General features: G+C 41.6%; 2 protein-coding genes across 4 annotated transcripts; one reads left to right on the top strand and one right to left on the bottom strand.

Annotated features, from left to right (window-relative positions):
• The first annotated feature begins 431 nt into the window (after positions 1-431).
• On the top strand, positions 432-3,964 carry si:ch1073-459b3.2 (growth arrest-specific protein 1). Its single transcript, XM_022222301.2, has one exon. It carries the CDS (start codon positions 1,308-1,310, stop codon positions 2,052-2,054), a length of 747 nt encoding a protein of 248 aa, XP_022077993.1. The 5' UTR covers positions 432-1,307; the 3' UTR covers positions 2,055-3,964.
• Positions 3,965-8,303: 4,339 nt separating this feature from the next.
• Positions 8,304-24,302, bottom strand: ulk3 (unc-51 like kinase 3). 3 transcript variants are annotated; one of them, XM_022222298.2, is made up of 17 exons: positions 24,177-24,302; positions 23,499-23,644; positions 23,227-23,367; positions 22,922-23,042; positions 22,469-22,564; positions 22,071-22,214; positions 21,390-21,472; positions 19,720-19,875; positions 19,417-19,522; positions 19,241-19,281; positions 18,945-19,047; positions 18,352-18,416; positions 17,899-17,977; positions 16,270-16,310; positions 11,696-11,743; positions 11,418-11,481; positions 8,304-9,509 (listed from the first exon to the last, which is right to left on the bottom strand). In XM_022222298.2, exons 2-17 carry the CDS (start codon positions 23,601-23,603, stop codon positions 9,493-9,495), a joined length of 1,410 nt encoding a protein of 469 aa, XP_022077990.1. In that variant the 5' UTR covers positions 23,604-23,644; positions 24,177-24,302; the 3' UTR covers positions 8,304-9,492. The 3 variants fall into 3 exon arrangements, 2 of the variants coding, with proteins under 2 accessions (XP_022077990.1, XP_022077991.1); XM_022222299.2 differs by having other exon boundaries at positions 23,499-23,608; XR_007939420.1 differs by lacking the exons at positions 8,304-9,509; positions 11,418-11,481; positions 11,696-11,743 and adding an exon at positions 18,069-18,128 and having other exon boundaries at positions 16,293-16,310.

The raw sequence follows: 24,302 nt of genomic DNA, 5'->3' as shown, positions 1-24,302 counted from the left end.
TGATGCTGAACCCCTCTCCATTGATAGGCCGCAGTGCGTGAACAATCTTCAGCCTGGAAAGACACTGGGCCACTGCATGGCCAAACTGACACAATTAGGGTGAAACGGGCCAGAAAATACTATTCTATCCTATTCTCTTCTATCAATCGGGGCTTAAAAACTCTGCAGAAAGAGAGGCGGAGGGAGGGAGGGAGGGAGGGGTGGGGGGGGGGGGGAGCGACAATTAGCGAGAACCTTTAAGTGAAAGCCCTCAACAAGGAGCCAGTTATCGCAGAGCTTTCTCTCCTGCTCTGGTGAGACAGATCTGTTTTTCCTCGCTGAAATTTGGAGCAGTGAAGTTACAGATGTGAGCTTCTTGCAAAGGAATGCATTTTGCAAGATCCCCCCCGCCCCGCCTGCCTCCCCTCTTTCACTTGTGTTTCAGCTACAAGAGGACGGGGGGGACCACACAGATCCTGGGTTTCATGCAAGGAAAATTATAAACAGTTCCATCCAGCCTATCTCGTCATATGCTGAGAGGATTTGTGCGCGGAGCTGTGCTGCTGTAGGCCTGGAAATGGGTCCCACGGCTGACTCCTCAATGACTACCAATCGGTGGCCAGGATTGTAAATGAGAGAAGGGGAGGGAGAAAGGGGTGCTTTTCTTTCTTTTTTTCGACAGAGGGAGGGGTGTTGTGGGGAAATGCTCGACGGACCGTGAAGCGTAACAGCCAGAAGAGGGACAAAGACGCACATAGCGGGACAAAATGCGACAGAGAGAAACCTCTCCCAGCTAAAAAAAAAAACAAACAACAACAACTTCGGAATGCGTGGATGGATTAAAAGTAGTAGCACTGCTAAGAGTGGAAAGTAGCAATGACAAGAAAGATGAGTTCAAGTGTAGGATCTGAGTTGTGGACAATGACTGTGTGTGTTAAAGTGCGTGTTAACTTTGGATAGTCCGTGGCGCGTTTCAGATCCGCACCGGTGCCATGGTGCAGACCGCAGCTTGGAGTATGATTTTTCAACGGACATGCCTCCCGAGATGACCCTTTCTGCGCTGTTTCTCGTTTTTGCAACGACACGAGGTGGTTTCCTTGAGTCAGATCCTGACTTCTACTTCTGCAAAGCTCACCGGGAGGAGGCAAATTCATCCGAGGCTATGAGTTAGTGGACAGTTTGCAAAAGAAGCGAGTTGGCAGCAAACGTTTCGCGCATGTGGAATACTTTTATGTACTTCAGTCTGAAAGATTCAGAGTCTGAACTGTCCTGATCCTCATGTGCTGGTGAAGAAAGTGCACGTCACCGAACCAGAACTCCATCCAAGCATGAAATGTTGGTGCCGCGCCGTGGCACTTCTCCCGTGGGTGCTGCTGGCCTTAGATGCCCAACTGATCTGCTGGCAGGCGCTGCTTCGGTGCCACGACGAGCCCGAGTGCAATCTCGCGTACAATCAGTACTTAGCGGCATGTGAAGGTAACATCAGGGGGACGAGGAGGCAGTGCCCGAGCCACTGCATCAACGCCCTGATCAGGCTCAATCACACCCGCAGCGGGCCAGACCTGGAGACCTGCGACTGCGCACAGGACCTGGACTGTCTGAGCGCCAAGCGGGCCATAGAGCCGTGTCTCCCCCGCAGACACCCCAGCGATGCCGGGGGTATCGGCTGCATGGAGGCCCGGCAGCGCTGCGAGGAGGACAGCAACTGCCACACCTCCCTAACGGCCTACTTGTCATACTGCGGGCAGCTGTTTAATGGAAGGAAGTGCTCCTCCAAGTGTAAAGCCACCATTCAGCAGATGCTGTTCATCCCAAACGGCATGCTGCTGAACCGCTGTGTTTGTGATGGGGTGGAGAGGCCTTTCTGTGAAGTGGTCAAGGAGAACATGAGCAAACTCTGCTCCATAGGAGACCACAGTGTTGTCTCAGACCAGCCTGATGTTGATGACATCTATGAGGATGAAGACTATGACCCTAAAGGGGACAGAGAGGAAGTGTATATTGACAATTCTTCCCAGAGGTTTTCCAGCTGCATGGTGCCCCTGCTTCTTCCTCTAGCATGGATATTATACTGAGATGATGGAAGTGTTTGTTGGATTTATCACTGAAAGGGTGACACTTGAGGAAGATTACTGTTCCAGAGGTCACTGCTGGATTTAATAAGGATTCAGCTCTGGGACACTTGAGCAGGGCACTGGCTTGCTGGCAGAGGACTTGAACCCAGGTCTGCTGGATGAGGAAAGTTATTTTTTCACTGCTGGGCCTCTCTACCATCTCATTTTAGCTGTATGGTGACGGAGAGCACTGTAGTGGTTTGTGCAGACATTTTCCACACCCGTACAGTTTGCATAGTAATTCTTTGTGCACATGTCACTCAGGAAATCTGTCCTGATTTGTGATTCAAATCTCCACACAGATGGCCTTTGCAGTGCTCTGAGTGATTCGCCACATTGCTAAGTGGAAAGAAAGCCTGTTGTCAAAAATATTTTCAGGTGACGGCGAGAAGAGGTGAACCAAACCAGACTTTGTCGCAGGGCTCGACCATTTTGTGTGCCTTTAAACAGCTCCTGTTTATTTGGTTTGGTTTCAATGGTACTTGAAGTGTGGCTTTATTAAGAGCTTAGACAAACATTGGACCCATCCAGCCTCTGTTTGCTCTGCTCTCCATTTCAGGGGCCTTTGCATTGTTGCAGCAACCACACTTCAAATATTTGTGGGAAAATTCAGTGGACAGGCGAGGGTGTGGGATCAAGTACTTAAATTAACTGAAGCGCCTCTCCAGCACTCTGTCTTGTTCCCCTCCCCCATTTCAGATTGTTTTATTGAACTTTTCCTGAGACCACCCCCTCCCCTCTCTTCCTCTTCTCTAATGCCTGCCCCCCTCTAATGCCTTTAAAAGACCCCTGTCTTTATTACTGCTTTCACACTGCCGCTACACTCCAGGAAAACCTGCCAGCTGCTGGTGTGAATGGGTCAACATAGCATACCTGCAGTTTGTCCACAACACCGCTCATGTCGGGAGGCCTGACACTGCTTTGCTTTGTTATGCACGTGTGAACACAATTTCACATTTAAGCAATCTCTGTTAAAAACAAACTGTGTGATTTGAGAGTGAGTTGCTGCATCAAGGGTTATGATCCTACCAAACAAGAAGGTACATTTTCATAGGTTTTAAGGGATGCAACAAATCAACACTGAGCAACCAATGCAGTACTAAGTGGACAAGGCAGTGTCAGGACAGCATGCCAACAACAAGGTAACAGCCACACAGTGGTATGTGTGGTCAAACCCAGGTTAAATGAATGTTTTGTATTTTGTGTCACAGTTGTAGGGACAGGAGCGTGAAAGTAGGTTTTCCAGATACATGTAGAAAACTTTTATCGTACAGGATTGTCTACCAATAACATACAAATACAGATCAAGCTCAAACTAACAAAATAAGAGATTTAATCACTTTCACGAATCCCTTCCTTCAAAAATGTACTTTGAAGCCTTTTATTGAGTTTGTTTTGAGCAACATAGATGCTCGGCTTTGTCACCTGTCTGAAGGTCTACATTAGTCGTCCAGGGACTGGAACCAGCAGCCTTTCAGTCTCACTTATTTCTTCTGCCTTTCCATGTTAAGCTGTTTAGTAAAAAGGGAAAAATGTTTTTACTAGTTTGGATCACTTGTACTGAAGCTGCCGGTTTGTGTCTTTGCCACTTGAAATGAATTTCTTGAACAATGTCGTTAAATGTTAAATTATGAAGCTAGAATATGAAGAATGTGTATATATTTTACAATCATATGCAGTAAAATAAGTGTCTCTTAAATGCCTTTAATATAAACACACAAATGTAGCTCAAGATTTTGTCCACAAAGCCAGACATGATTTAGAGTTTTCAATTTTTCATCTCATCTCGTGGGAGCATAGCGATAAACTCTCCAGAGCAGTATCTTCCATATGGAAGAGTGAGTTTTATAATAAAATGTTAATGACTTAAAGCAGTGTGTTGATGTGATTTATTCACAACTCAAGAAAGAAAGGAATGTGAAATGTGATAAATGTGTCTAAGTTCTATAGAATAATCAAGCTTGATTTTGAATAAGGGAAGCATTCAGGACTCAATATACATGTTTAATGATACACTGAAAAGAGAATATTGTATGTTTCAGTGATGTTTAGGAAGTAGATCCACTAAATCCTTGGTGAAAAGTTTCTATAATATGTTAATCTGCACACACCAAATTCCAACAATATTCTAGAAAAGGAGTTGACTTTTTATTTAATCGTATTCCCTTGAGTGAAGTGCTTTTGCTTCACATTTGATTTACACCCTAAAATATTTACATGATGTGACTTTTGGGTGGCGACATACAATAACTGAATGCCAAATAGAAGAAAATATTATTTGACAGTCATTTTCAAGTTCGCCAAGTGACTGCATATTAAGCACTGCATGTTGCTGTTTTCACTGTATATTTAAGGGATTAGGTCAGTGTAACTGAAACCTGGTGAGGAATTTTAGGTGCCTAGTCACTGCACAATCAATGTGAAACTAAACCATCAAGATGTCAGAAGGAGGTGAGCAGAGTAACCGTCAGTTGTAGGTTTTCTTATACACTTCAGTGTGTTCACAGACTTTGCTCATGATCAAAAATATAATGACCTGCTTCAGAGCTAGCAACCATTTGGGGGGCTTGTTCCACACTTGCTAAGGTATTTACACGTCATTAACAAATTGTAAAAGAGTCACTTAGCATTGCTGCAAGGTGTGAGCTGCCCACCTGTTTGGTAAATGTCGGTCCAGCCATGTCCAAATGGTACAAATGTGCAAGTGGCAAGAACAGGAAATTAACCAACTGGGTAGAATGTTGCCACTATGCTTGCGTGAGAGAGTAGATTTAATTGTGATGAGTAATTACAAGTTTGTTACTTGAGTTAACAGGTGGTAAATCTGGGAGTCTGGAGAGAACGTCTGCACAGCTTCTCCTGATTTTTCATTAACCACAGGAATCCTTGAGCACTTCCAACTGTCTGTGTCATAAAAAACAGGGCGATGGAGAAACAAAGCAGTCTGCAGCTACAATATAGCAGGACCCGGTCTAGTTTGGTTAGTCTGTCCATGGTCCAGTCTGTGTTAACCATTGCCACCACCATCACCCCCCAACTGCCTCAATTCTGGGAGCAAAATCAAAACAAACATGAGCAGAGTAGCCTTGGGGAGTTGAGTGTGTGGAGGGGGAGCTGTGTAGTTACAGAGGCAGCACTGTGCGGGAGCCCATTTTCTAAATTATCTTTATTCAACATTTCTTTGAAACAAACCCCCCTACCCCGCAGACCCACACTCTGCTCCTCAGGGCTCCAAAGTGGGAGTGATCCCAGGATTTAGGAGGCTCTTGTCTCACGTAGGTACAATGTTCCATTCATGATAGCCATCAAGCCACAGTGAATGACTGACCTGGTCTCTGTGCAGGGGCACGCTGGAGTCAAGGGGATCCAGCTCCTTGGGGTCCAGAGCGTTGAGAGCCCTCTTTATGGTTGACATCGATGCCTACTGTCCCATACACAGTATCAACAGAGACAGAGGGAGTCTGGACTTATTGGAGATGGAGGAAAATGGAGGCCAGTCAAAGCCACAATGCCGTAAGTTGTGGTTCTAGAGAAGAGATTTGGTGGTGGGTTAAGTTTTCCATCTCAGAATCTCCCTATCTGGGCTGCATTACTGTACGGATATTCAATGCACTTTTTGGGGGCAAAATAAATTGGCAGTCCTCCCAGAAACAAGCAACAAAGAAAGCACAAGGGTCAAAATTGCATCCAAAGTTTTCCTGGCAGCAAGATGCTCATGCTCATGATTAAAGCAAAGAAGCTGAGCCAACACCACGGGCACCGACAGCCAATTAGAGCCCCCTCCACAGCACAGCCACAAACGCATCACTCAATGGCTCTCCATGCGGTTGCTTCAGGACCCAGAGCCGTGCTGCTCTCTGTTCTAACTACACAGTCTGGGAGTGATTTACACCTGGCATGCCAGGTGAATGTCATTAAGCAGATGGTGGGGCAGAAAACAAACATTACTCTGAGTCCTGATTTTAAAAACCACTTGTTAAACCTATACGGCAAGTACAGCTGCGCTTTGTATTTCCCTGCTTTGAGGAAATCCCAAAAGACATCTAGTTCTGATTTTACAGACACTTTGTTAACTTTAGAGCCAGTATTTTAAAATGGTCTACAGGTGATTAATTATGGCACTTCCTTTTTAGTCCTTTTCTGGTCATTGATTAAACCCCTAAAAACTCATCTCTGTACATCAAAGTTACACAAACTACCAGTCAAAAGTCTGGACACGCCTTCTCATTCAGTGCTTTTTATTGATTTGTATTATTTTCTACATTGTAGATTAATACCGAAATTTAACACTTTTTTGCTTACAACATAATTCCATATGTATTCTTTTATAGACTTGATGTTCCAGTGTTAATCTACAATGTATAAAATAATCAAATAAAAAGCATTGAACGAGAAAGTGTGTCCAAACTTTTGACTGGTAGTGTATCTATTTTTTTCTTCATAAAAATAATCCCTTCCTGCCTCAAAATGACTTAGATGTAACTATTTGCTGTTACTTAAAATCATCTACACCTTTAATCCACCACTCACCACAGCTCAAGCACACAAGCTCACCGACATTCTGCTCAAACACTGTAAAACTACAGTACACAATGACGAGTTCCAATATTGGAGTGAGTAAGTCATAAATGTCAAACCAATTCTGAAGAAGAATAATGACATGGAAAGTTCCAACATGTAAGCTGACAGGATTGGTTTTACTCCACTAAGGAACATGGCGGAGTTATGTGATGATCGGAGTTGGTCTGTCTGTCTGATAGCAACATTACTCAAAAAGCGACTAACAAATCTGGTCTGGATCCACGGATTTGTGAAACATTTCTGTATCATTGTGAGATAGCGGCACGGCATCACTGTATCTATGACAACAACTGAACGCTATCAGCTGCCTGTTGACGATCACATGATTGCTGTTCTACTACAAATCTACCGCTGTGGACTTATCCATGGAAAATGACACAAGGAACAACTAACTGAACTATGAGGGTGTTTCTGAGTCCCAACAATTACCACCATCCGCTACATATTTAGGTCATGCGATTCAGTATCTGTACATAACGCACACATGTGTAACACGCCTGTGCTCAGTGCAAGGTCATTTTGTTTGTGGTTACATCTATATTAAATGGCCACATTCTATGGTGCCATGATTTCTGATCATATAGGGGAAGCCTTGGTGGAGTACTGCGCTGTCTGAGTGCTTTTCTACTTTTAGGTTTGTTATATCTAAAACCCTCAAAATTTAACTCAGTGTTTTTGACACCGTCATAAGTTCCGGTTTCATCGTGGAAATGCTTAGCCATAATGTTGACAGCTTAATTCATTCATAAAATATGGTCTTCTACTGTATCATAATCACCATATGGAAATTTTAACAAAGTACAAAAAACGAAACCCGATTTTTTACCAAAGGTCTTCACTTAGAGGATTTGCGCAAGACAGATTTACAAATAACTTTTTAAAAAATGATCAAAGTCAAAACTGCAGAGGCAAAAATATCCAGACTTTTAGCTCCAAAAACAGAATCACACATTTTCCTGACAGTGTTTCATTAGCCACAGAAAACCTTCAAAGTGTTTTTGTGGGTTCAGTGGGACTAACTACGATTAATAAAGTGATGTTTGCATCTAAAGTTGTGTCAACTTAAATCAGAAGAGTTAGCTACATTTTATCAGTTTCCCTAGTGTTCATTCATCTTTTCTATTAGCGCAAGTTTTGACATCTTAGTTTCTAGAAGCTTAATTATCTCTTTTGGTCATGTTCCTCTCTTGTGTCACAATAATGTTTAGTTATGAAAAAGTAGTAAATCCAGCTGCCATATTTCTGTAAGAAGAGCTGGATGTAACATGATTGGAAGAAGAACTATAGACAGAAAATGAAAAACAGATAACATAGACGTAGCTGGTTCTTTGTGTATTTCCCTGCGTTTTAGATCTGGACATTTTCACTGTCAGTTTCACTAGATTCCAGACTTCCATATGAATTATATAATTATAAAATGTCCTTACTTTCCCCTGCCTGCCTTCCTTCCTCTCTCCTCCCCTTGTGGACATGAGCCAGCTGTTTCTTCAGAGCTCCCTTCCAGATGATGACGGTGGCGAGAGACCAGCAGCGTTGCTCCCACGAAGGCAAATAAATCTTTCCATTGATTCTATAAAAAATAGGCGTTCAACCTTGTGCTGTTGACAAAATCTCCAAAGACAGACTGCACGATTTTAGAGGTGGTAAATTTATTTTCAGCTAATATTCATTTCTTATTTGTCTTTTAATAAATATATTACAAAATCACAGCTGTATAGACTGTCAAGAAAAAAAGAAACAACACAGCAGTTTGGAAATCTTGCCAGCAGACATAATAATAATAATACTTCTTCTCCTTTGACTCCTGTTTCAGGCATTTTCTGCAGTTGCCTTACAGTTGTATCAACAAAGTAAAGCTCCCTTTTGGACTATTCAAACACTTTACCTGTCTGAAATGAAAACAGTCCATGAAGACCTACAACAGTGAGGATTATCGGCCTGCCACCAACTGTTCAGCTTTTTACCGTTTCACAGAGGCCTAGTTATGAAGGGATACAACTCACTGTATCCCTCAAATACCCGGCCAGTGCCAAACCTAAGAAAATGCAAGTCTAGTGTAAATAAGGCAGAGGCCGCACCTCTCCAGTTTTCCCCTCATAGTGGTGGAGAGGGCTCCATCAGCGGAGAGAGCATGGTGAGCCTGTGGTTGACCCACAGCAAAGGCAGTGGAGAGAGGGGGGTGAGGGAGTACGTACATGTTTGCACAGGCCACTATATAATATACTTAGCACTACAGTTTTAAACGGTTGTGATACGTCATAGCTCCCAATTGATTGTATGTTCGTTTTTTCACAGTTTTCAGCATGCTGGAAACACTGTTGAATGTTCCGCACCAAACTAAATGCAACAGTCTCAGTTTAACTCATTTACCATGACAGTGTGGTATTGTCATACAAGCTGTCCAGCATTTACATATCAATGGTGTGTCGGGAGGAGGGGGATTGAGGCTAAGCAGTGCAAAAACAGTGTGTAAAGAGCAGGGAACTTTCACATTCACCAGTGTGCAAATCCAAAATTCAAGAGCTGCTTTCAGGATCTTACCAGGCAAACTTGTTTTCCTGAAAAAAATAATAAACAGGAGTTCTGTACCTGCCAAACCATCTGGAAGGAAAAAAAAAAACTTTCCAGGGAGAGCCAAAACATTGGACAGAATTGGCTGGCAGCCGTAATATCCCACCCAGACAGTGTGCTCAGTTGGTTAGGATGTGGTGTGATTTGGCCGCGGCAGAAACCTGGTCAGGTGAAGGCTCTGTGTCCAACCTGAACACTGACAGGCAGTCTGTGGGGCGTTCCACTCGTCCCACGGTGGCTGTCCTGCTTACTGCAGACAGCAGGCTGAGAAGACAGAAATGACAGATGTGTGTCATGTTCCAATTTTTCAAGATCTCAACACATCTAGATTTTAGAGTTTCCTATTTAATTAATAAGGCAAAAATGTCTCAAGGGTCTCAGGAACCACATCTGACATCCACACAGATGGATGGATCACCCTGAATAATATTTCCCAGATTTGTTTTGGAAACTGTTATGTCAGCTTCATTTCAACTAGATGATTAAAGGAAAAACCAACGGTGGAACTCAACATTGCTAATTACTCACAAAGTATGATCATTTCTGGCATCATTGTGAATACAGATAGAATATGTATATGCTTGATAAAAAGTCAATTTAAATTATAGAACTGCTTTCTCTCAGACTATTCTGTCAAATTCAGTTATTGATGTTCTCTATTTTCCTTTTATCTAATTTGAAAATCTAGAGAAGAGCACAAACTTATCATGAAAGTCAATTACCTTTTAAACTCTAAGGGAAACAGCAGCTACCATGGATAAAACACTATATTAAGAAGCTATTGAAAACACATACCCCTCCAATACTGTAAATTTGTTCACAACAATAAATGTGCAGCTTGTTCTGTTGCCTTATTTCCACCTTTTAGCATAAACAGACTGCCTTCCTGCCTTAATGACTGTGTAGTGTGTAGTGTAGGTGTGTTCCTCTGGTGTTCATTGGCAGTAAATGCAGCAAAAACAAGAGTGAGGAGACCAAACTGAAACTGTGCCACAATCATTTGCAATTTCAATAAGATGTACTGTACTGGGTATTCACCATAGCATACATTCTGACCCTGAAGAGAAAGAGGCGCCTCATTTTCCACTGGTTGCGACAAAAAGTGAAAATCTGAACAGATTCCCAATGGATGCACTTCCAGTATTTAAAACATACAGAGAAGAAATTTCATTAACCTTCAGGCAAAGTGACTTATGAGCCATGGAAAAACCTGTGCCGGGAAATCGTGAGTGCCTGTAAATAGGCTACACTGACTGTAGCTTAATGTCTGAGGGTTACAGTATGATGCTTCTCAGCAAAACGGTTCTGCTTATTTTGGTGTAGTCTAAGGTCACCAGACAGACGTGGGCGTTGCTGCGACCCTCTCCACTACAGCTGCTGTTGGACCCGAGCCAGCTGGTATGGATGACTGTGGCGTGGTTTTATTAAAATAACAGCAGCAGAAGAAGAAGCCACATTCTTCATGAAACTTGAGCGGTCTCTAGAGTCGTTGGTGCCCTTCCCCCATCGCTGTTTTTTTTAAAATTCATAATTCCCCTGGAATTTCTTGCTGAGAACAGGATATTGTGTATGCTTTAGGTATTCACTATCTATCCAGGAGCTGAGCCTAGTAAATACTGGGAATTAGGCTTTGTGTATAAAGATTACCACTAGGGACATTCAAGTATATTAAAACTTGACTTTACATTAATGATACACTGCCTGCTACACTGTTTAGGTTTGATATGCACTGAACATGCACTGACTCTACATAGAAGACACATTAACCTGGGAGCATGAGAAAAGAGTGAATTGTACGTGTGTGTGTTGTTATTTCTGTTGTGTCTGTTTTCTGTGACGGTCACTCTTTTCTTGCAGCATGTCCAACTTTCACAAGGTAGTCTTTGCAAGAGGACAGAGCTGCCCAGGGCTGCACTGAAACTAAATCAAAGAGCCAGGCAGTCCTGCAGGGTGGCCAGCACAGCAAGAGAATGGCTCATATATTACTAGTGGAAAAAACCTTCAATGAAAGGACAATTCATTGCAACTTTAGGCAGCCATTCCCTGCTTCACCCCCACCACCTTCTTTTACCAACCCTCCATATAGTTACTTATCAGTATGGCTGCAAGGTTGTAAAAAGAACACTTTCATGGGCAAAGGAACAGTTTACACAACACAGCAGGGAAACTCACAGCTCCTGACAGAATCTGCGAGAGGTTCTCGATCCAGAGAAACGTCCCTCTGAGTCTCCTGCATCTGAAAAATGAACGCATATCGGAAAATCTCTTAAAATGAATTCAAAATCATGATCAGTGCTTTAAGTACCAATAATGGGGCACTATCTAAAAAGAAGTCAAAATCTTGAGCATATTCTTTGTAAAATCAAGTGTATTGTATGTTTTCAGTGGAAAACTTTTCATACATTTGTGCACCTCTTTCTACTGAATAATTTGAAAGAATCCACACTTACCTTAATGTGCTTTTTGAGGTATTCAGCTCGGCTCATGAGGGTTTTAATCTGGTAAGAGACACAGAAACCCAATGCATGTGGTTACAGTTTATACTTTTGTTCACTGTGTTTCTTTAGCTTGCAATAGGAACACGCTTTCTGCAGATCTACTTTAGCGATGTGTGCTGCATGCCCCTAGAGGCAATGCAGGTTAGTAGCTTGACCCAACACTCTGGTTCAGACTAAAACGTATCAACAACTTTTGAATGGATTGTCATAACACAAAGAACAAGACGTTCACTGTTCCCAGACTTTGGTGATCCCTTGATGTTTCCTCTGGAGGACTGAAATGTTTGTAAGTGCATGAGTGGCTAGAAATGAAATATAGAGCTCCACTGACTTTTCATCTACAACTATTAGGTTCAAATAATATCATCCCCATGAGCTGTACTTCATGGTTAATCCCAAGCAACGAATGTTAGTACTAACAAATATTAGGCTACCGACATGCTAAAATAAGATGATAAACATGGCAGAGATAATACTTGCTAAACATCAGGCCAAGTTGAGAAGTAATTAGGTCAGTTTTCAGTTATCGGATTGATCAAATGTTGAAAATGGGATGATTAAAAGAAAAAAATGGAATTGGATTAGATCACGTAATATGGTTTGGTTTTGATTTAGATCGAATCTTCAGCGTGTGTTGGTCAAAACCTTTGAGCAAGATTATCCTGACAGCAGCAGCAAGAGAATTTCAGGAATGAAAAGTAATAAATGTTTCTTTTAATTATGTAAAACATGCATTTATTTATATTCTGCACTTGATTTGTTTTACCCATTACAATGATGAAGTAGATATACTAGACATCTGGGCGAAATCAAAAAGAAAAACGAATAAAAAATTTTTATCTCCAAATAGATGTCATTAGAAACAAAATTATGCTTTCAATTTCAACTGATCGCTGCATATGATGACTGCACTGTTGTGTCTTCTAAGAGCTGCTTCTAAAATGAAGAACTGTGAAGAACTTCATTTTTTGAACTCTTGGAAATGTAATATTTTAATGGCTTAATACACATATTTAAAATATTTACAACCTTTTTGAAAATAAAGTATGGAATAATATCTAATTTATGTTTCTTCATTATGAGTCAGATGCGGAGTCTGACTGTTTAAAAGAAATTGAAAATGGAAGAGGATGTTTATATTGTCTACTTTTGCCGTTGTCTGTCTCTTCAACTAAAAGACCTAAAGTGGACACATCCCGGCTGTTGCGCCTGTTGGTCTTTACATAACTAGTGGCCCACACTGCAATATGTAATCCTATTTAGAGCACTGGTAATCTAGATATGATCATCTTGAAAAGTCAGTATATGGATCAGGGTGATACAATGCAATACTGCTTTGAAATACTGCCATAAAAATACCTGGAGTAGCCTGCATGGCAAAATACAGTAGTGCTGGGTTGAAAAAAATCGATCCGCCGATTTTAAATGGATTCTCATTTAAATTTCAAAAAATCGATTCGCACGTCAAAAGATCGATTTTTATACACACATATATTGTTACATTTATTTTTTCCTGGGTGAACTTTAACCCCACTAGAGACGTGACTCGAGCAGGCGCGGTGTGAAGATACTGCGAGTTCTCTTAACAACATGGCGTCGGGCGGTAGCTGCGCAGTTAGCCAAACTCTAGCCAAACTCCGGATTTGAAAAGGCCAGAGTCGCTCAAAGCGGATGTCTGGAATTATTTCGGGTTTAGGAACGACGATTCGAGAAAGGAGCTTGACAAGAACAAAGCCATTTGCAAGATATGCCAGATGGAGGTAAAGTTTTGCGGAAACACGACCAACCTCAGGAACCCCATGCAGCGACACCACCAAGACATCATGTCCAAGGCCGCCGGACCGCAACAAAAAAAACTTAAGGAAGCTCTACAACTACCAGCTAGCTCTCCACGCGTTAACAAAATAACCGAGGCGATAGCGGGCTTTATTTGCAGTGCCATGGTCCCGTATTCCGTTGTTGAAAACCCGGGCTTCAGGCGGCTCATCAAGGTATGTAAACCACACTATGTTATGGTGACACGAAAACGCATGGCTGAACAAGTTATCCCAAACATGTACGACGTAGTAAAAGAAGGGGTGAAAAGCAAGCTGCAGTCAGCTGAGAGATTGGCCATTACAAGTGACACGTGGACGTCCGTGGCTACGGAATCTTACATGAGTGTGACAGCACACTACATCGATGAGGATTGGAGCCTCATCTCAAACGCGCTACAGACTCGAAATAATCGTTTCTGAATCTCAAGAATCGGAATCGAATCGATTCTTGAAATTTGAATCGATACCTAGCCCTAAAATACAGTATTACCAAATCTAAGTTGTTGTAATCCAGATTCAGCTATATGAACAAGGGGGCCCATCATACTAGCATGTTGACATTAGCATTTAGCTCAAAGCACCGCTGCGCCTAGTACTGTCTCAAGAACTGATAGTAAAACTGAACACTCTTGTTTTACAATACTAGCATCAATCAAAGTATTTGAGATAAACATCTTATGATTTTCATGCATCTTTACTTAAATATAAAGAGGATTATTAACATTTTTGGTTGTCAGATATATACTCTTTGAGCTGTACTTGTTTATTCTAAACTGAGGTGTTTTCATGCAGAAACTGAAATACTTAAAAATGTGTGGGGACATCAACTCGCTTTCAAAATCAGATCAAACTGATCATTTCTGCTGATCTGCTTCTTTCTCTTTCTATTTTTTGAAAACATTTCATATGGTACACATGTGCAAGTAGTAACTGCTGTCATCACAAGCTTGAGGGTGCTCTTTACTGTGGTAATCAGTCCTCTGGTGAGCATGAAGCTTCTTGGCTACACCTAATACCTAGCTATGTCACCACTACGTCACAGTATTAAAGCAGGCCCTCTAGGGTATTACAGCAGTAACATCTGAGGGTCATAATGATGGTGGGACCTTTAATTGATTACTTCCAAAATGCCCCTTTAAAAAGCTTGTCTGTGGTGGTAAAGAATCATTTTGACCACAGGTTTTTAGCATCTGACTCTGACCCCAACCTTATGTAGCCACAGAACTTTAATCACAATCCCTTTAATCACCAAGTACAATAAATGGGGAAGAAATACGTGGGTGAGCCAAGAATATGGGGCCTATTGATAACTTGTAGAGTTTTCATGGTACTGAAATAGAGCCAAAAAGACAACAGATCGTGTGTACGTATATTCAGTCATAATGACGTTATATCAACATACACCAGCTAAATCAAACCTATGACTCACATATAGCCAGGATATTGAATTACAGCTTTGAAAGGCGAAAGTGCAGTCTACAGTAGATATGAACGCACATGGAGGCCAGCCATGGCAGCATGTGTTGGCTGTTTGGGGTTCTCACATACACACATGCTTTCAATCTAATCCCCCAACCCTGCCTCCCTAATGCATTCGATTATTACAGACGCATCTGAATTTACTTAAGACAAGCACCCATAAAACTTCAAATAGGGAGGTCTATGAGGCCCACTCAATCCCCCAGCCCCCTTTGGGGTTTGTTGGTGAAATGCTGTTGTCTGTTGTTGGCTCAAGTCGCTGGCTAAACAATGAACAAAAACAAAAGGCCTTGGAGCATTAATGACAGACATGCACAAGCTCTTTACATGTGTTTGTTAAAGCAGAATATGAAATTAGTATCCAGGATCATAATTCCACACAGCCACAGCCAGTACTTACACTGGATCAGCAAAATTTAGGTATGGCATGTCTAGGTTGTTGTCCAAAAGCAATAATGCTGTCGACAGGAAAGTGTTCTTATTAATATTAGTGTAAGAGTAGATATGAGTAGATATACACATATTTCACTCTTAGTTTTTATTAAAGCTCATTTTCTTGACTTATCACACAAATATGATTGTTTTGCGCAAGTTATTTACATCTACTAATCTCCATTTCAAATCTATAAAGTGGCAATAGACAAGTTTTTGCAGAGAAACGTAACAGCTATAGAATAATGACACCAATAGCAGTTACATTTGTTCCTTGTAAGCTTCACTTCCACTATGTTAATGTCTGCCACTGGGTATAAAACCTCCCAGGAAAATGAGGGCTGCATTTACAGGCATGGCAGGAGCACTGGGAGCGTTGTATCACTGCACAAGACGACTACTTCAAAAGGGATAACAGGCAAATTTCAATCAGGTTCAGTTTTAATGGAACTTTTGGTTACATATTTTATAATGCCTCATAGAGCTGATAGGAACTGCAGAGTTGGGTTGTCCTCATTTTCTCCCTACATGTGACTCTTTTAATGCACATGCGGTCATGTGATCCATTGTTGATATAAAAATATCCAATTACAAAGTTGACAGTGATTTATGTGTATGTAACAGGAATTTCGCCACAAAAAAAAAATCATACACGTGATTGCTGGAAAAATCATGGGCTCATGGGGTAAGAGACAGAGTGTCCACTGTGGAAAGTGACCAGCCGAGGGCTCGATGGAGGTGAGAAATAGCCGTTCCTACCGTGAGCGCTCAACCAGAATCCTTCCCTCACGCACTCACCTCACCGTGGAGCAGCTCTCTCCTGCGGCCCTGGGGCTCGGCTGGCTCGCCAAGAGAGGAAAGAAAAAGACATAAGAATAATGAGGAAAGGAAGGGAGGAGAGGAGTCCACTACCTAATCACCTTTGTTGCTCAAAACGAGGTCGACTACTAGATTGGATTCTGCTAGCGTGTAGACTGGGGGCTCAAGAGTGGAAATGGTTCTAATGTAGGCCAGTGTTTTCACAGTCAGTCATCCTGGAGGGCAGAGTGACAGAAAGTAGAGAGGAGAGGGGAGGAGGAGGAGGAGGGCTCTGTGGTGGTGAGGCATGTTGGGAAGCTGTGCAACAAAGAGCTCTTGGCCAAACAAAGAACCAATGTTTTCTCCCAACAATCCCCCTGCTGGTATCTGCTGTGCCACACAACACGACTCCCAGCATTGGAGAGAGAAGCTGGTTAGGATGGCATTAACCATCTTACTAAACTAGTTCAGCATAAATGACTGATTTGCGAACAAGACGGAGGCTTTCCTTAACACATTTAACCAAATGTATCAATTTCATTTTACACTTGTGTTTATGTAAACTAATTCTTGAGCTACTTACAGCAGCACCATCTACAGTCAATCAGCTCAAGTCAAACAGCAACAGTCTTTTAACCTCTACTAAAGGAACTTTCAACAGCACTGTCTGAATAATTGGAGCTCTGGTCTATTAGAGAGTTGATAGTTTTTATTTGTTTCAAGAGTCTAATAACACAAATAAATGAAGCGTGCTATCTGAATGGGAAGCAGATGGCAGGGCTCTCATACCACACACAGGGCGCTGGCACCGGGTCTCATCCCAGCTCAAAGCCACATCTGGATCACTCTATCCCACCTCTTCCATTAGGCTGATCTTCCAGATGAGCTCATGAACCCGGCCTAATGGACGCCAGGCCACAGAGAGTCACTGGAGTCTCTTCTGCTGCTTCTCTGTCTGTTTGTTGGTCTGTCATTTATTAAGGGTCCCCATCTCTCTCCAAGTCTATTGCTCCACTGTCTCTTGTCTTCTTCTCCTTTAGCTTGCCTTTCGCAACTTCGAAGTCACTCTTTGTTTACATCCATTGTTTTCAAAGTCCGTCTGTCATTTTCAGAGTCTCACTGTTTCCAGTTAAGTCTCTTTTAAAATATCTCTATATCTTTATCCTCTCTCCAAGTTGTTTGGGTCTCTCTTTTAAAGCTTCTCCCCAGAGTACGATTTCCTTTGTTCAGCTATTTCTTCACCTGGTTATATCCTCAACTCTAAATGAATTTCTGTCCCAGCCTGCTCATTATGACAGCTCTACTATATCACTTTATATGCCTAGCTGCCTTTCAAAGTCACTTTTTTTTCTTATTTATTCATTCTCTTTCATAACAGAAGTGTGCAAAGACACACACAGCTGCAAAAATTTCTGAATGCAGAAGAATTATCAGAGATGAGACTTACAAGAGGGTTTAAATTGCTTCCATAGGCACCAAACTACTACTAAGGGGTCCTTGAACAATCCCTTGCTCAAAGGCACCTTGGTAAACTAAGGGCACCAGTGAAGCAACTCAGTCACCAATATCAGTAAAGACTGAATAATTGCACAAACCTATGTTGTATGGAAATAAAGAAAAAAAGTCTACCTGCTAGGACCAATAAGAGCTCTCCTAAACACTGTTGGTACACATCCAGAGCCTCATGATCATCTGATCCGCTCTCCTCCTACAAAGGAAGGTTGAAAGTGAGGAAACAATGCTTTGAACCAGATCATAAAGACACTTGGCTCACTCTTGCACATCATCATTCAACTAACCAGTCTGTTAGTACTGCAAAACTTGTATATTCATTGTTGTTTATTCTTGAAATTTCCAGTCTGTAAACAACAGAAACATATAAATATACAGTAAAAAGGTTTGTGCAGCTAACATAATGGCAGACATGGAAATCTGCAAAATATTTGTTTTGGTTCACTCGTGATCTTAAAATTCGTAGCTGGGAAAGCAATCTGGTTTGTACTGTTCTGTTACTTCTGCGTCATCTTGCCTTTGTGTATATCTCTACAGCAGAGGCATCATTAAACAGTAAACCAATCTAACCTTAGCGATGGCAGTAGAGGACTTCTCCAGAGCAGCTAGCAGTCGTGGTTGGTCATGAGACATTCCTGCAGAAGGAAAAATGCTTTTAGTCCTACTGTTTATCCGTCTCAGCACAGCAGCAATGCATTCTGTTTGACAATGTTTTGCAGTATTTTAAAATTGGTACGTTCTCCTGCAGGATCTTCTACTAACAGTATTGTGGACATAGTTTAGCAATACATCGCTCAACCGAGTAATAAAACACAATTACCCTTGAAACACTACCATATTGGAGCTAAAGCTAACCTTTGACCATCATGAGAAAGGACAAGAACATTTATTTTTCCTAGTTTTCCTCTTACTACTATTTAAAGTAGATCAAACATCTTTGCTTGCATATAGACAGCAAATTAATGTAATTTCCCACGGCTACAATAACACAATTTTGAAGATGCCGGAAAAGTAAATATACGAGAAAAAAGTAAGCCTACCAATATTAGATTAAAGTTAAGTAAAATGACACATTCACACTCATAGCTGTCCTCTCATATGGCCAGATTAGACTAATGGCTGCATGTGGTGGCCCTGCCTCTGCCCTGAGCGACGTTCTTTACCTCGGAGGACATCCCTGGAAGTCCGTGCCTTTTCAAAGCTCAGTCTGTTGTCTGAGGCTACTAGGGCTTTCAGCTCCTCTGCTCTGGACACGTACTGGCTGACCTGCAGGAAGACCTCTTGCATTAACTCAACTTAATTACATCAACCACAACATATGCTCCCCATGCTCCATACACGCCATATGGTATTCATAAAGGAGAGTTAATTCCGCGATGGAGCCAGCGGAGTATAGAAAAGACCAACTGAAAATAGAAATAAAACCAAATGTGAGTGTGAGGAGTGTTTTCAGGCCTACCTTCTGCCTCAGGGCATCTTTACGTTGTCGGTCTGTCTCATCTAGTGGAGGGTGGAGAGAAGAGATGTTTTGGTTTTACATTTAGTGAGCTTTCCTTGCCGGTTTATTGTGCAGGAACAAAGGTGGTGCATTGTTGAAGGGCTTAGGCCACAGACAGGATATGAGTGTGGTCTTACAGTGAATAGCAGGAACAAAGTGCTCAAGGGCACTGCAGTAAAGAAAGAGAGCAGCAGACCTCTCCCCCTCCTGGTCCTTCTGAACGGCCTGCAGGACCAGCTCTTTCTGAGAAGAGGAAATACAAAGTGGCATCACTGAATAATAACTACTACAACTCTTCATTGCTTATTCATGCGTAGAGTCATGCGTGAGGACATATCTGGGGCAAGCATGTGCACAAACCTACTAGCACATGTTTACATCTGTTTCGTCGCTCACACGCAAATAATTCACGGGCATCTAGAGTAGTTTCATTCCCTTACTGCTTTCACTATACTCTCTGCACTTGGCATGTGCTCCAGATCCACAAAAGGGTGGGTGAAGAACTCTGCAAAGGTGATCCGGGCATCTGGATTTCTCTCCAAAAGCCGCAACAGAAGGTCCCTGCAGTCCTTGGATACCCTGGCCCCGGGAGGGAGCTGGTACACAAAACACAACCTTATAATGTTGCACCCGACCCACAAGACGATCCAAGGAAAAAGGACAGCACATTGTTGCCACAGAGCCTCTAGTCTCACGTCGCCACTTTCTGTCAAAAGATGACCTTTAAACTTTCTGTGTGAATCCCTGGATAATGGACCATGTGTTAATGCAATCCATTAAGTCCAGTCCTAATGTCTGACGCAAGAATTCAAGTGTTTTGAAAGTCCTCCATCAGTAAAAGTACATGCTCCTTTCATTGTTCCAATTGCAATTAATATGTAACGTGTGTATGTAGGAAGAAAATCGGGAGAGAGACAAAGCGATTACTAAATTGGTAACAATTAGCTATTGATTCAAAAATACAAAATAAAATTAAAGATTCGAAACTCTTGTCTGATGCATTCCAACATTCAATCAGAATTTTTAAGCCAAAATAAGCTACAAGTGTCTTTATCATAATAGAGATAATATTAATACGTATAGTCACAGATGTTTTTTAATTGGTAATCACAGATTGTCTCTTTAAAAGTTAGATGGATGATAACAGAGTGCCTGTCTTGTTCTGGTAGAATGTCTCCACCTTCAGTCCTTCCCGTGTGGAAAAGTGTGCCATCTAGTGGTTTAACATTGAACACTCACAAACAAAGACAGAAACCTTTAATTATGAAAATTATCTAAGATGCGAGTGCAAATACACTGTTTTCTACAATGTGCTTTATCTCCATTTTAGTGTTACGGAGAGTGGAAGGATGTGAATTCCTGCACTCTGGCTGTTTTTCAGTTTAAGTGATCTACTGACGTGTGAAATTTGGAGTGATGGAGACCATTTTAATTACAAAACCTGTTAAAACCCACAGTGCTGTGGTAGGGCAGGACAACTGCCACACACCAAAATATTTCCTTGAATTTATGCTTCGCCGTACTGATGACTAGCAGTTATATCCAAACACAACACATTATGGTCTTATTCATGTGTTTGCTATTAGTATTCAACAAAATATTTGGAATATGTATGTATTTATTGGACACTTTGTTAGGTAAACCCGTGAAATCTAATCCTGTAACAATACTGCAAACTCCTTGTGAATGCTCACAGGGTGCACAAAATATTAGGAAAAACTTTAAATATAATGCAGTCCAATAAACCGCCATCCGTGGTGGCACCAACAATAAACATCTAGTATGTCAGTGTGGTTCAGACTTTTCTGCACGAAAGCTGACTGCCTCTGTGCAGAGCAATCAGGTGACAAGAATCATAGTAGATAATTTCAGAAATCACACATCGTTTTCTATCATTCGATTTAAGTCATGCTGTCATATTTTTCAAAATTTCACACAGAGCTGAATTAATTTGTGTTGTATAACATTGCCCCTGTTTCAATTTATCACTTGACTACTCAGGATTCATTTGGTATGTTAAGGTAAATTATTATCTACATTCTACTAGGCAGGTCACGTTTGTCACCTGGTCATTCTACTCCACTCATTTACTGCACATACTGTAGCTTACCTCAATAGGTTGATTGCTCCGGATCTTCTCCTCCAATTCAGCATATGATTTTGATGCAAACGGTGCTCGACCAAACAGCGCCTCTATAAGCACACAAACTGTGTTGAGTAGATTATTCCAAAAGAACAATCTGCAGTAACATCACAGCATTAAAAACTAATGAAATTACAATTATCTTATTTTAGCAACCATAAATATCTAATGGATATTTACATGAAACATAAATAGTAATTTTTAGCAAGCACTCTAATTGTATTAACTCTATTTAACTTTGCTAAGTAGAAGGTCAATTAAGCTTCATTTTGCACATTGTCACTCCACACAGTACAATAAAGGTTATGTGCTATTGCACTATCATTAAACATTTACTGTATTTCTGCTCAATAAAAGGGCTGTGCACCAGCCTGCCATTTCAAGCTTCAGTGATCTACAGCATCAGCTTTGTCAGGCCTGCAGGACCAGTCAACTGAACAACCTTTTACTGCTGAAAAAGCAGTGATATCAGGATATTCTGAATAATTATTAAAGGGGACCCACACTACTTAGCACACAGTTCACCAAATTCTGTGCAGTGAAAGACATTTTTTTACCTGGATATATAACAGAGATGGATTAAAGAAGTGTGTAATTCATGTTAATCCACATCTAAAACAGATACAAAGGTAAAAACAAAGTACTCACCGTAGAGGATGACTCCTACTGACCAGAGATCCACCCTGGAGTCATACTGGCGCCGACACACCATCTCTGGAGCCATGTAGAGCGGAGATCCTCTCAGGACACTCTGCTCATCCCATGGTGACATGTGTTGCGCAAAACCAAAATCTGAGAGCAAATCAGAAAGTCAGCAAAATCTCCTTGAAATTGTTTGAAAATTCCTGTTGAGCTCCATCAACCAACATGTTTACAGTACAGAACGCCCTAAGGAATTTAGTTAGAACCAAAATGTTTAAATTAAAGAGTTAACTGAAGCCCTGCAAACATAACAGTAGAATAACATGAGCGGCTCCACATTGAGAACATAATCAAATGTAAATCAGTATCTGCTTAAATGACTGTGTGAGTGGACATGACATCACCTGCTAGTTTGAGGACAGAGCCGCTGAGCAGAATATTCTGGGGTTTCAAGTCCAAGTGTGAGATATTTCGCTCATGAAGAAACTGGAGGGCACAGGCTGATTGTGCAGGCACACACAGAAGCACACGGTGAGACTAAACACAGTCACACTGAGCCCACATCATGAAGCTTTCACTAAGCAGGACATTGCATTGAAGAAAATATGCATCTCTATAACGAGAAAGAGTTCCACCAGTTTTACAAAGAATCTAAATGTCTTCATGCCAGAAAAACTGTCAAAACTAGTTTTGAGCCAATGATTGAAAATAAATAAAAAGTAGCAACAGTTGTGTACGAGGCAGCTGTTGACATGAATCCAAAGCTCATTTGCTGATTTCTTAAACAACAAATCTCTCATCTACTGAAAGCAGTGTAATCAAGTACATTTGCAGACTTTGACCTGGCAGTGACTCACCGATCTGCTGCAAGAAGCGCCGAGCCACCCTCTCAGGTAAAATCCTGCGACTGCGAATGAAGCGGGAGAGATCTCCACCAGAACACCATTCCAAGATCAGATAAATATTCTCAGCATCCCACTAATTAAAGAGAAGAGGTCACACACTTCGGAAAAGACTAAAATCAAGACCACGTTAGTTTGTTTTGGAACACAAAATTGTTGACCATTTGTACCTGGATAGTGCTGCGTTCTTGTTGTTGCACATTTCAAATGTAATCACAACACATTCCTTGTGAAAGCACCAAACATACAGAATAACTCACCTGAAAGTCTTTCAGCTGAACAATATGAGGGTGGCGCACAGTCTTCAGGATTTCAATCTCTGTAAGGAGGTTTTCTGTAGAGGACCTGTTCAGAGTCTTCTTCGCGACTACTTTCACTGCTACCACCTCTCGACTGTTCCCCTGCAACATCACAATCAAGAAGTAACCTGTCACTGTCAACCACAGAATGAGTCCTTAGTGCTTTACGTACCGGAGTCAAAATAGAAACATGAATCATGTAGGTATGTCCCCTGACTCCTCCACCTGCTCACCTTTCTGTAGGCTTTATACACTGTAGCATAGGTGCCACTGCCCAGCCGCTCGGTGAGGATGAAGTCTGCCAGTTTTGGAGGAGCAAAGCTAGAAGTTGAAGCCATGATGTCTGCAGGAATATGAGAATTTCCCAAGCAGGCCAAGACTGTAAAGTAAGATCAATATGATACCGATACCAAATAAATGCCCTGATCATCACCTTCCTACAGCAGGGCTTGAGTGCATAGGGACACTACACCATTAATACTGCTCAAGAGGATAAGTTAGTTATTTCACCACAGTATCACTCAATCATTAACGAGCAGCAGCACTTATTCCACTTTTTGTGGTAAGAAATTCAAAGTTCACTGAATTAGTTTAGCCATTATTCAGACATCCCGAGTACATGTCAAATTACAGTTGAAGCTCTTCTAGCATGTATTTGTCGTCCTAGTAAGCACAGAGACTGAAAACTGACAAGTTATGGACTAAAGTTTGGTGTAACTCTGTTTACTTTGCTAGCAACAGAAGTTGTAGCTAGCTAACGTAGCACAGCCTGAGCTGAGAAGGAACAGTTTGCTAATATGTAAATACTGGATGTAAAGAGAACCGATACTCAGGAATAAAACGACACGAATTACTGCTCTCCGTGTTCATTTAAACGCTGTAATGTATATATGTTACGAGCTGACACTTACCTGTACGCTAATGTACAGTACATGAGTGAGCAGTCAGTGTTTACATGCTGCTGACAGACTGGATGTCCGCATGATGCGCTGTAGTCAACGGCGAAGACTAAACCTGTTGCTGCCCCCCAGCGGTGA

Source organism: Acanthochromis polyacanthus, chromosome 2 (genome assembly GCF_021347895.1).
Source record: "Acanthochromis polyacanthus isolate Apoly-LR-REF ecotype Palm Island chromosome 2, KAUST_Apoly_ChrSc, whole genome shotgun sequence".
In the NCBI taxonomy this organism is placed as follows: Eukaryota; Metazoa; Chordata; class Actinopteri; family Pomacentridae; genus Acanthochromis; species Acanthochromis polyacanthus.
The sequence above is the reverse complement of the archived record's forward strand: the minus strand, read 5'-3'. Positions and strand labels throughout refer to the sequence as shown.